Source organism: Tasmannia lanceolata, unplaced genomic scaffold, assembly GCF_043159265.1.
Source record: "Tasmannia lanceolata isolate RefF3 unplaced genomic scaffold, GAP_Taslan_0.1 ptg000008l, whole genome shotgun sequence".
NCBI lineage: Eukaryota > Viridiplantae > Streptophyta > Magnoliopsida > Canellales > Winteraceae > Tasmannia > Tasmannia lanceolata.
Window position 1 is genome coordinate 2,390,374 of NW_027518685.1, and position 13,509 is coordinate 2,403,882.

Sequence of the window (13,509 nt, forward strand, 5' to 3'; positions counted from 1 at the left end):
ACATATGTTGCTTCATAAAGAAGCCATGTTAAACTCCACTTTTCATTTTGAAATAAAAGATAGTGTGCCAGTACTAAAAATAAATATTAATGATATTTTTAATAATAAATAAAAAGGATGTACTTCTCGGATTCGGATGTTAAACGGATGGGATATACCATTTACCATATTCGCATCCGCTGAGAGCTGGATATCTCATAAACGGATTCGGATAATATCCGCTTGAAACGGATTCGGATAATATTCGCTTTAAACGGATTCGGATACGGACAGTAATCAAAATTTCAAATATCCATTTACACCGTTACGTGCGGGTTACCCGTTTGCCGGGTCTAGATGGGGCCAAGCTACATAAATTAGGAAATTTGATTTGATTTGATTTGGGTGTAAATTGAGGTAAGTAGGCTTGATTAAGTAACTAGTTAGACTGAGATTATCTCTTTCCTTTATTATCTTAAACTCTTTACATGTAATCATTTGAGTGTTTTATTTAAACACTCCTTGTCTCATTGTAATTTATCCAAGAGTTTATTAGAAATCTTCTGATTTTAACAGTATGTATGCTTTTTAAGATGGCATTATACAAGATAGTTAGTTTGCTTGCTTAAATTTTGTCTCTATAGTTTTGGTAATTGGATTCAGATAGTTTGAACTGCATTGAGGTGACATGCCTATCTTCATCTTTAATAGATGCATTGTGTGGAAACTGAAAAGTTTCAAAATGGGTGTTGATAATGCCTTTTTAGGGCTGGCAACGAGGCGGGGCGGGGCCGGATGTTGCATTCCCCGTCCCCGTCCCTGCCGGAAGGACCATTCCCCATCCCCGCTTCTGGGATGGCGGGGAATACCTAATCTCCATCCCCACCTCCCACAAGTATCCTCACCTCAAAAAAGCTTTTAACATCCCAAAAAAAGAAAAAGACAAGCCGTATTTGTGCACTTATCAAAATATGGTAGTGCCAATATCACTAGTATAAAAAAATATTTACTGTTAACTGAAAAAACACTAAAACAATACTAAAATAAGAGGATATTGATAATGGCTTGCATAGTAAAACGGGGCGGGGCGGGTCCATCTCCATCCCCGCCCCGACCCCACTTCGGGGGATTTTTTAAGTCCCCATCCCCGCCCCAAGTCGGGGAATCCCCACCCCGTTCGGGGCGGGGCGGGGCGGATCCCCGGTTTCACGGGTGAAATTGCCCGCCCTATGCCTTTTCTAGCTAAATTCACCAAGAAATTTAAGAAAAAAGATATATCTAAGTTTTTTCTAATGGAAATGAGGTTTTGCTTGAATTAGAATACCAGTGCCAAGCTACATGCCTAGTCGCCTACACAGTCAATTAAATCTTCATTAACTCTTGCATAACTAAAAAAAAAAGTGATAATAGGTTCTGCCATGTTTTTCACAAAGAAACTTGCTCCAAACTAATTGAGTTTTTAAAATATGATAATGCCATCGAAAACTTCTCAAATACATTCTACTCATACTAACAGACTTATCAATAGCTTCTTGCACGGGTAGTCCCACTAGTATATAGATTAAGATATGAGAATCCTTTACTACTAAAAGGGAAAACGCATGAATGTTCGTCTGCGTCTTTTTCTGAAATTACACACCCTTGCTTTGTAAATCTTCCTGCTCGGTCCCATTTTTCTGGGCATTTTTGTCATTTCGCCTCTCGGCAAGTGTAAAAAATCCCACCACATGTAATCTTGACCTTTCCTTTCCCAGCCACGTGTTTCCATCTGCAAGAGTCCTGTCGTCTTCCCCTACTTTATTTTGTCCCCATAGTTCCGAAACCCTTCCTGCTCTCATTCCTCACGAAAATCGCACGGAGCTGCCATTAAAGAAGAGGATTCCCCACCTTCGAATCAATCTCTTGTTGGATAAGGTAATTTTTCACATCATATCTGCAAAATAGGGTTTTATGGGAGAGGGCTTTGGTGGTTTGGGATATTTTTTTCCTGGGTTTTTTGGAGTTTGATTTTGTTGCCCTAATTTTAGATGTTTTAGTTTGAGTTAGGGTTTTTGGTTTGTTTTGAGGAGTTTGAGAACTTGAATTGGTGAACTTGTTCTCGATTATGATGTTTTTCGTTTGGTAGAAAGATAGTTATTTCTGGATTTCAGCTTAGGTTGATTCGTGTGCAATTCGAGATGTTCTTTGTGTGTTTGATTCGATAGTTGAGAAGGGTTTAAGGCGAGGGTTTGGAGATTGGGTTTTTTTTTTTTTTTTTTTTTTGGGGGGGGAATTTCTTCAGTGTTTCCTCATGTTGTTTATTCTGTCAAATTTCTCCTTGTTCAATTTGGGTAATAAGGTGTGTCGTATAATGTATGGAAGGCCATGTACTATGCCGGTGTTGCAAAACTTCAAATTTGTTTAGCTTTGAAATTATGTATATTCTCTGTTAAAATAGAACAACATTCATCTCATGTTTATGGAAAATGAGGTAATGCTGCCTTGTCATGTTGATCGTATGATCATGCTTGGACTTTTGGTTGGTTTGATTTGAGTTTGAATGTTTAATTGAATAGCATGAGATTTCACAATACAAGTATTGCATGAGATTCCATAGGCTAATTGATTGCAGTCTTCTTGGTTTTAATGCCATTGACAAGTGCTCATTGTAGAAATCCAAGGCCCTCACTGCTTGTGAAAAGTCCTTAAAGAGCCTTATTGGATTTGAATAAAAGAATTATGTGTGATTGTGAATGGTAGGTTTGAGGTGTTGAGGCACCGAATATTCTGGCTTCGCTTAGTAACAGATTGCTTAGAAAATTAGTTTTTCCTGAAATCTTTTCTCCATCGGTATCAACAAGCATGAGAAAGGCTTATAGTTTACATGAAATCCCAATGTCCAGATGCAACATATGTCTACACCACAATTTTGTCAACCTGAAAGCTTGGTGAGCTTTTATTTCTCCTTTGTCAAGGCTCTAATGCCCATTCTTTATTCGGTTTTAGCTTTTGCTAAAAAATGAAAAGGAATCAACTCGAACCCGACCTGATTTTAAGGGAAAAGGTCAACCCGAATTCCCAAAAATCGACCGGAGAGGATTAAGTAGTTTTTCGCTGGTTTTCTTTCAATATCTTAGCATTCGAGATGATGATGATTCTGGAGTTTGATTCTGTTGCCCTACTTTAGTCTTTAGATGCATTATTTTAAGTTAGGGTTTTTGGATTTCGGGGGAAGGAATGCCTCTTTTGAGGAGCTTGAGAACTTGCCATAGAGAGATTCTTCAAATTTCTAGCCGCTGGGCGAAGATTGTCCATTCCTTCTTGACAAATAGTTGGGTAGTTTTACAATGTTAAGATTGGGTGCTTTTTTCTTGGCTTTAGTTTGCCTTTTTCTTAGTCCAGTGCTTGGGCAGAAGGCTTCTTTGATGGAATTGATGTATTGTGAAAGCTGTGAGGTTTCAAGCTTTGGATATGGGAGCAAAGTGCCTGTTTGGTTGAGTGAGAAATCTCATTTTATCATGTTCATAGGGAGTCTAATTCAGTGGCAAAACAGGAGTTTGGGGGGGGAGGGAGGGACATGTTGTGGGTCATATAGGAATTTGGTCCACGTAATGGTTTCTCTGGAGAATGGTTTCCCATTTGGTACTGTGGTTTCCAATAACTATGCATCAACACACTCCTTGTACCATACAACGAGAGTATCTTTTCAAAAAAAAATTCTATTTTGCATCATCAGTTGTAATATATCTTAAATCTTCCTTTGAACCAAGGTAGGGGTGTTCATTATTCGGTTAAAACTGAATAACCGAACCGAACCGAATTGGTTCGGTTCGGTTTTTTTCCATTTCGGTTCGGTTTCGGTTTTTTTTTTTTGGCAATTCGGTTATCTCCGAAAAAAATTCGGTTAACCGAAATAACCGAATTAATGATAAAAACCATTATTTTTTCAAAAAAAGATGTGATATGGGCACTCCAAAGGATGATCGAAACCGTCCATTTGATTGATCACAACTTAATTAGGTTGTGCTCAAAAAATCATTTCGATTGGATCATCCTAGCCCTCCGATCGAAACAAAGATTTTGCTTTTTTCCCTCTTTTTCTCCCACTATTCGGTTATTCGGTTTATTCGGTTATAACCGAATAACCGAATTTTTAATCGGTTCGGTTTCGGTTCGGTTTTTTAAAATTTCGGTTCGGTTTCGGTTACCGAAATTTGATAACCGAAATTTTTTCGGTTATCAAATTTCGGTTATTTCGGTTCGGTTATAACCGAATAACCACCCCTAAACCAAGGTACTGCACTAATGATTCTTTCAATCGGTGGTTACAATCTAAAATCAGCAGGGCCATATGTAATGTGTGATTTATAATCCATTTTTCCATTAATTGTATACAGTTGGTTTGAGACTCTCACTATTCCTATGCTAATCAAAATACGAGTCTGAAAATGGTCATGAATCTTTTGCCAGTTATGTAATAGTCTTGGTTTCACCATTTTTTTTGTTTCTGACCATTTTCATCTTAATTGTTTCTTATGTCCTAGCACAAATATTCTCTCTGTCTTATGCCTGTCTTATGCCTGTCATTTTCACTTTTGGCCGGTTCTCTAAATTCGTGCTATGTTGTTGTTTTTATTTATATGTGTCTATGCCTTCATAGGTAGTAAAGAAGAGTCATTCTTTGATAACCAAGCCTACTTGGACTCTGATTGTGATGATGATTTCCTCAGTGTCAATGGCGGTAAGATCAACATCTGATGTAGAATGATGTTATTTCTTCATGCTATTTTTTCTTAAGGCCCCATTTGGATTTCAAGAAAAGCATTGTTGGCAGAAAATTTTCTCTCCCCAATTTAGAGGGAAATTAAAAGATGATGGTTCATTTAGATGTTGTAAAATACCTTACTGGCACGTGTAGATTTCCTTTCCTCCTGCTCACAACTGTAAGAACTCTCTGAGGATTTCCTTTGTTTCTATTCTTCTATGATTCCCAAAATAGTAATGAAGGCGAAATAAATTGTAGTTGTCTTTGAGGAACCAAAAAATAGGAAATTAATTCTTTCTTGGAAATGTCAAGACATGAAACCTGAACATAATGTTTCCTTCCTGTTTATTTATTTATTTATTTGGTAATTAATATCATTAAAAACAGACTGAGATGGTCAAATATAGAGAGGACAAAAAACTTGCCTTTGATTGTGATATCATAATGTTGTTGAGAATTATTATTTTATTATTATTTTTATTTTGAAACCTGGGGAGACACCTTAAATTTTCTTAACAGGAATAAAAGATATAAGAGGGGGACATAAAACCTTGCCTCTAACCCATGATACATGAAAAATAAGACAGTAACCCTCTTTCCCACAAAATAATGTTGATTAGAATGTTAGATCTTGCATTATGTTAAAAGAATTGCATCTTGTGTGTCTTTTTGTCTGAGATAATATTGTTTCATTCTTTATGGTTCTAATCTAACCCCTTTTTTGAAATGGATTCTAATCTAACCCCTTGTTCTTCCATTTTCACATTCATTTTCACATCAGAACTTCCTTGGGCATCGACCTAAAGAGAATGGCATGAGGTTTCTCATGCCTAAACAGTATCAATAGGATGATTCTATACATGAGGCTTGTCTGCCCATCAACCATCTGCTCTACTCCGAAGCAAAGATAAAATAAGCAATGAACTCGCATTTATTGCTAGATTTCTTACTCTACCGAGAAACCATTGAAATTGTAAAACCAAAAACCATCCCCAAGGTTCTGTTTTTGGATGTACACACAATTGCCATTTGGGGGCACAACCCTCATTGAGGATTTCTAAAATTTGGAATCAGAGGCCTTGGACTTATATATTTGTGGACAAGCTTTAAAATCTTAAAACTCAACATTGCCTTGATGAGGCTAGGATCCAACTTGGTTATAAATTTTGTGTAGCACTCCATAAATATTTCAAGTTCAGAAGCTTCTTCAGTCTAATCATTTGAGTTTACAACTGCTCAATCAATCAAACGTTTCGGTTAAAAACTTTTTTAATTTAAAACAACTCCTCATCAAGTTGAGCGACGCAACACCACTTTCATATAGATTATATTTAATACCCACGAACCATAGGCATTTCCCATTTTTTAGATGAACTTAATGAAAATTTCACCCTCCTTTCAAAGCTGCTAAGAAGAAAAGGGTAAAAAGTAATAGAAGTTTTCACAAACTATTGTCTATTGAAAATCATTTATGTCAATCGAAAGTCAGTACACAATTAAGAAACATTTTAATATTTTCGTACGAAAAAAAAATCGTAAGTAATTTTCTGAGTATGTGATGGTTTGTCAGGAAAAAATGAAATGCACAATTGTCCAAGAGTTCAAATTTAATACCCACTTACCATAGGCATTTCTTTTCATGACATGAATATTGCTCTTCCCGACACTTCAATGATACATAATCTCTTCTTATAAACCATAGATTTTGACATCTGAATATTGCATCTGACGTTTTATTAAAAAGACAGACATTTGAATAAAAAAATTAATTAGAAAATATAAACTTAACAAATTGATGGAAATGAATTTAAATGAACAAATAAGAAACTTTACAGGAACTTAATTGCAAGGGAAAAAAAATCTGTTGATAATCTTTATAACAAGGAAAAATTTCCTCATCCATAAAAATATGGCAACCATGATTTGAGCCCAAACCCCAAGTTAGACAGGCGTAGGCTTTCATTTCCCCAAAAAAAAAAGCATCATGTGATACAGCCCAATTTTATGCTCTATTCTAAAAACTGAATCGAAAGGTTTGGCTGTGGAAAATTTCAAAATGAATTCCTGCTTAAAATATTTCTCGAGTTTATAAGAATTTATAGCCCATCTCTTTGCCTTAAATTCGGGATGGTTATTTTCTTATGACCAATTATGTTTTACCCATGATTTGGGGCTTGAACCATAATCAGACTAATTCCATTATTCTACTAATATTTAACAGCCATACTAATTCTAATATTCTACTAATCTTTTTTATTAGATAGCAATGAATGAATTCAAGAATGTGGTTCATTAGGAAGTTCATTTCTAAGGGATTCTTCCTAAGCAATACTATAAGATTAGACTGGATGAAACCAGCAGTGGCTGGGATAATAGGAAATAACCCCAAAGCAGCAGTTGTAGATGATCTTTCTACTGTTTCTTGCATTTTGGCGCACTTTTCTTCATTTGCTAAGCATGCTTGCTCCATAATCTTTTTATACTTGGTCTTTCTTTCTTCAGATTAAGTAGTGGCACAGGTTCTTCATTTGCTTTCCACTGAAATTCCAAAGACCATCTTCTATTTTTGTTTCAATAACAGGTTCACCCTAGAACAACATGGGATTTGGATTTGTTGATGAATATGTTTGGTGGCCTTGGTGCTGGTGGCCTCACCATCCCCAACACTTTTGATGGTTAACTTTATGTTATTCCCATTCATATATTTCTGCATCGCTTTTCTTTTTTCCATAATCATGTATTTTTGGTCTATACGGTAACCCAGTGTGTCATAAGTTATTAGAGTTATTTCCATACAATGTAGATTCCAAAGAAAGGAAACAATTATTAAGTGAACGAAGGATATGCCGAGAACTGAGATGAACAGCAAAGTTCATACAGATCAATTTTCTGATCTTTTTTATAATTTTATTAGTTTCTTGGCTGTTCTTGCTTAACATTCTCTTGGCGATTTGGAGAAATGCAAGTTCCCTAAGGATGGTTCATCTGCAAAGTCTTTGAGATACATTGGAAGGTATTTGGACACACTATCTTGATAATATAGATGAGTTAGGAATTTTTTCTAAAAGTGATTTGATTGATATGGTTTTTTTTTTTTTTTTGAACGGTAATTGATATGAATTAGATTTTTCATGCATATTCAGTACGAATAAGAACCAAATTCTTCTTGGGTCTGATGTTTTGCAGCAAAAGTTTTTGGAGAATAATTCCCTTTTGCAAGTATCTGATACAAATTGGATATAAGAGCTATGAAGGGCTTCAGCCCTGAAAGACCAAAATCATTGAATGTATACATCAATTCATCACAACCAATAGCAGATGAGGCACCATAGATGCATTTGAGCATATTTGTGAACCATCATGGCGATCTTAGAAAATTTGTTTTTTAACATTTGATGAGGACAACATCCTGTTTCTTTTAACGTAGTAACAAAGCTGAAGGATCCCTAGATTCATATCAATCAAGTCTTTTCCATGAAAAGTGAGCCTTGTTTTGCAGTGCATATTGAGCAATGAAAGTTGACACTGTATAAGGTGCTCTTGTATTCTTTCATATTGATATTCATTATATCTTAGTTGCACGTGCACTTTTTACTAGTTTAAAAAATGGGAAATGATATCTGCATAACCATGTTTTGATAATTACATTAACCCATCTTGTCCTTTATTATTTAAAGAGCTGTCAAAGGTCATTACAGTTCCCAAAAGGCTTTCAAAAGTCAATTAAAAAAGAAAATACAAGCTAGATTTGTGCAATTATTAAAACGCAATTGTGCTGATATGATCTTTTCCCAAAACAGTTGGTTACAGTTAAAGAAACTTTTTTAAGGGTTGGGGGAATATTTTATATTAGTTGATGCTCAGGGTTTAATGCTTGGGCTTGGGGCTCGGAATCAACCAAATAGTTTGCCCAACACAACTATTTGGTTGATTCCGATTTATTTGCCACTGCTAATGCACTGGTGGTTTAAAATGTATTGGCTTTCAAATGAATCGATCGAGAGAAATGACAGCTTAAGAGTTAGGGATTTGCACACAAAATAATTTCTGACCAACCGATGTGTCTTATTTATATTTCTGATGACATCTATTAAAATATTTCTCGGTCGGGTAGGGACAGTTCATTGGATGATTGTGTGAACCCTCTTGTTTGTTATGGCTCCACACTATGCCAGGTTCAATGCTTAATTAATCCTTAATGTTAGAGCAACTCATTTCTTGTCCATTCTCTCAGGAATACTGAAATAAAATAGTCAGCGTCAAATCCATAATTTGTTTTGTGAAAATAAGACAATCTACATTCATACAATGAGGATCATCAAAGTTGGAAGCGCAAACAACCTCTGATACAAACCTGATTTCAAATATGCATTTTTGGAAGCGCAAACCAATTCTAATACAAATGTAATCATATCATTCAAAAATAAAATAAAATTACAAACGTGATCACAAATCATGGACTCACACGATAGCTTTCATAACAACTAAATACACAAACCACAAATATCCGTACACACAAGCAACAAAAACTAACAGATATAATTGGAGGACTTCAAGAATAAGGAGCAAAGAATCAGATGGTATAGGGGCGCGATTCATGAAATTGTGTGTTGCATTTGATCCCCTCGCCTTCCCAATTGAGTTGGTTCCACCATTTCAACTCACCTTCAACCTCTACCTTTGTTGGTGCAGCAATTGGGTCTGGATCATCAACAATGACACGGAGAGGGAGCTTCCTTAGCTTTGGACATCCTTTGACTTTGAGCTTCTTTAATGCACGCAGCTGACAGTGCCCGTTGTAAATACTCGTCAAATGCGGTAACTCCCACAAACATATGGTGTGTAGCCGTTGGAGCGAGCTTCCTTCTATCCTTCCCCCCTGAAACATCTCCTCCAGTCTGGCACAAAATCTTATTTCGAGTGTTTCAAGTGTTCCTAAACATACATCAGAAGAGAAGAGCTTGACGAGTCTGGGACAAAACTCTATGCATATGCTTTTCAAGGAAGTGAAGCTTCCTCTCCCAAATGTCCCCTCGCACACTGTCCTCAGTCTTGCTAGATGAGAGAAACACAGATTTTCTAGGCACTCTAATCTAATCTTTGCAGTGTTTCCAACAAACACATTCTCCAAGTTGTTGCATTTCGTTATCTCACATTCTTGTAATTCTGCCATATCATTGACATTGTCCAAAACCGATAGACTTGTAACAAACATATTGTTACACAATGTTAACGAGTCCGAGTGGCCTAAAACCCCGTCAACAAATTTGCTTCCAGAGATCTTATCGCCAAGCCTCCCACCTCTTCGGATATCTAAATGTCTGTCAAGATGGCTTTTTGGATTAGAAAAACTGTGTCTTTGGCTTTGGGTGTAATAGTTGTTGTAGAAAAATTGTTCCCCTCGAAGATGAAGGATGTCTTCATCTACATTCCCCTGTTCTTCACAAGGAGAGATGCAGAAACGGAACCGGGAAAAGCAGTTTTGGTTCCACAAGCGAGAGGATGCTTTTAGAGATGCAAAAAACTCAGCGCTGGTCACAGAAATGAAAGCTCCACCTCCATCTCCATTTTTTGCTTCACATTGATTCCAAATCAGCTCTTGCGGTAGCAGACGTATTCTTTCCCAATCAACAGAGAGAAGGTGCTTTGTGCCCAGTAGGTCCAAGCGTTTAAGGCGTGTAAAGTCCGAGATCTCGTATGGAAATTCCTTGATAATAGTGCTAGATAGATCAAGAACCTCAAGGTTTGTTAGCCCTTTCAAGTTTATGGTCTCCAAGCTCGAGTTACCTCTAAGGGAGAGGTGAACAATCGGGGTTGTGTTTGAAAGGTCAAGGACTCGAAGTATTGGCAAGATGTGCCCGAAAGAAGTAGCAGCTTCTTGGATATCTTGTAGGTTTGCACAATTCGAGAGGTCAAGTTGTTCGAGAGTGGTGAGATGTTGCAAACAAGGCATCACAGTCTTTAATATAGTGCAACCTCCTAATGACAACTTTTTGAGAACTCTAAGGCCAGACAGTGTTGATGGAAGTGAGATGATCAGCGTGTTGGAAAGATTGAGAAACCTAAGATTGTGCAAGCTGGAAATTGATGACGGAAATGAGGTGATTTGAGTAGAAGAAAGATCTAGATGTCGGAGATTGTGCATGTTCTCAAAGGTTTCGTCTAGCATTTCCTTAAAGGAATTTCCAGAAAGATCAAGCAACTCAAGTTTCTCCAAAGCTTGTAATATGGAAGGGGAAAGATTCTCTAAGCTGTTACAGTTGTTTAACCTGAGTAATCGAAGGTTGCGCAAAGAAGACAAAGAAGAGGGCAAAGATGACATACCTGAGGATGAGATGTGGAGGACTCGAAGTCCCGGAATGTGGTCAAAAAAGGATTCAGGGAGATGTTCCAAGTCATACAGGTTCAACAAAGTTATTAGTTTAGAGCATTTTGGAGGAAGCCTAAATCTAGTATCCGCAAAGAGCAGAGGCACATCCTCATGGGACTTGATGTAGATCCTCTTTGCGCCTTCCCACTTCTCAAACATGGTAGGCCTTTCTGATACACAGTACCGAGTGTCAGGAGCATACCATTTTACAAAACCTCCAGAAGGAGCTATTTCCAATATAAGTGGAGGCACAGTATTATCATCTCGGAGCATGGCATGATCCCGGAGTTCCATGAGTAGAGGTTGAAGCAATGTGGTCTCTAGCGAATCACAATCCTCTACTCCTCCAAGCAATCCCTCTGCCATCCAATATCTTAGAAGCCATACCAGTTCGGGAATGGGTATACGTCGCATATAATCAGATTTGACCAGCTCAAGATAAAAGAGGCAGTCGAGGACAATGTCTGGAGTTAGAGTAGGAGTAGTTCCTCCACATCTCATCAACAAAGCAGCAGCCACTTGAGCTGCCTCCATGTACAACAACTCCCATGCGTTGTCCTTGTTAAAGCTATCAAAAACTATGACCCGTGGTCGTCCAGGATTTTCCGAAGTCCATGAATCACGAAAACTATAAAACACTAATACAAGCTTGGATCTTCTTGCTGACAATATGTCGGTGGGAACTCCTATTACTTCCAACTTGGCTCTTGGTGTATAAACATCTTCTATAAGCAAGAAGAACCTTCTACTCACCAACGATTCCTGGATTCTATACGCTACCTTCTCATCAGCACCAACATCAGAACGAAGATCATCAACATCATCATCATCGTGATCATGATCATTATCATCATCCTTTGTAGGTAACTGAATTCCCAATTTCTGTGCAATTTTCATCTGCAAATCCCGTGTAGTACAATGGGTTCCTTGCCTTCCAATTATAAACACATCAAACAGATGGGATTCCACTGCCAGCTTTAATATATATCTTCCCGTTCTCCATCTCCCCACACCTTGCCATCCCGCAAAGTAAGTACGTTGATCAAACGGATCTGCCAATCTTTGCAAGATTTCTTGCCTGGAATTTTCTATGATTCGAGGGAATTTCTCGGTCACTCCCTCAAACATGCCACTCACTGCCTCTTCCATCTCCCGCTCTCTCTCTTTATCTCTCTGTCTCTCTCTCTTTTTCTGTCTCACTCTCTCTCTCTCTCTTTCTGTCTCTCTGTCTCTCTCTCTTTCTCTCTGATTTCTTGATATATAGATTTAAACATGATAATTGGGTGAAAATGAGCACTATTTTCTTGTGAAAGTGATGGCAAATCAGAAAGCAACGTAGCTGAAACTGAATACCAGCTTCTTGTATGGATGGCCTCAGAATCTTTGGCCAATGCAGTCATTTACGCATACCCAAGAAATGCTTTACTCTTTTTTTTTTTAACTTTTTCTTTATTGGGAGGTTCCAAGATCACTACTACACGTAAAAGAAAAAGAAAGAGGCATAGATACCTTACTTTCATACGGGGAGGGAGGATCTTGGAAGATTTGTCTCTTCCTCTCCACGTTATATAACATTCCTATTTCCCACCTTTCTCCACCATTGCTGAGGGTGGAGCAAGCTTTGCAAATAGGGTTTTGATTCTGAGTATGAAAGAGGCATAGATACCTTACTTTCATACGGGGAGGGAGGATCTTGGAAGATTTGTCTCTTCCTCTCCACGTTATATAACATTCCTTTTTCCAACCTTTCTCCACCATTGCTGAGGGGGGAGCAAGCTTTGCAAATAGGGTTTTGATTCTGAGTGTTTCTTTCAAAAGGGAATAGGAAACGGTTTCCTTCGTAGGTCACAAAACTCAGACGAGATTACGATGTGGCATTTCCCAACCGCGAATGGTCCCTACCAAATCCCTTATGTTGAATAATATTTAAAAAAAATTAGCTGTGGATAGGTTCATATGTTGTAAGGGAATGGGCATGGGGTTATGGAGCGCATCAATTTTGATAATGGAACCCAGGTTCTCTCAACTTTACTTCCCTCGCAATTTTGACACTCAAGTAACCAGGGTTGAAATATTGGCCAAATTTATTGAGGTAGGAGGTATACCTGAGTATAGGGCTGCAACTCGAGCCGGATTTTACCCGACCCGCATCGACCCGACCCGAAAATACCCTGGGTTGGGTTCAGGTTTCATGGGTTTTGGGTCGAGCCGGGTTTAGCATTCAAAAGCCCGCATGAATCTTGGGTCGAGCCGGGTTCGAAGGGGCCCGGCCCGACCCGACCCGAGTTACATAAGTTATAGTATGTATATTTTTTTCTATTGTTAGTTAAAAGTTAAAAGTGAAAACCCATGCACCCACTGTTACTGTATGTGAGTGTAATTTCTGCTTCTATGAGTTGAGTTGATTCAAGTGTTT

General features: G+C 37.8%; 1 protein-coding gene and 1 long non-coding RNA gene across 2 annotated transcripts; one reads left to right on the forward strand and one right to left on the reverse strand.

Moving 5' to 3' along the window:
• The first annotated feature begins 1,740 nt into the window (after nt 1–1,740).
• On the forward strand, nt 1,741–8,304 carry LOC143883914 (uncharacterized). Its single transcript, XR_013252596.1, has 4 exons — nt 1,741–1,893; nt 4,619–4,699; nt 7,305–7,736; nt 7,910–8,304. It is a non-coding gene; the product is annotated as an uncharacterized LOC143883914 (long non-coding RNA).
• An 808-nt stretch (nt 8,305–9,112) lies between these two features.
• Nucleotides 9,113–13,039, reverse strand: LOC143883915 (uncharacterized). The gene has a single exon (XM_077387236.1). It carries the CDS (start codon nt 12,240–12,242, stop codon nt 9,297–9,299), a length of 2,946 nt encoding a protein of 981 aa, XP_077243351.1. The 5' UTR covers nt 12,243–13,039; the 3' UTR covers nt 9,113–9,296.
• Nucleotides 13,040–13,509: the final 470 nt, after the last annotated feature.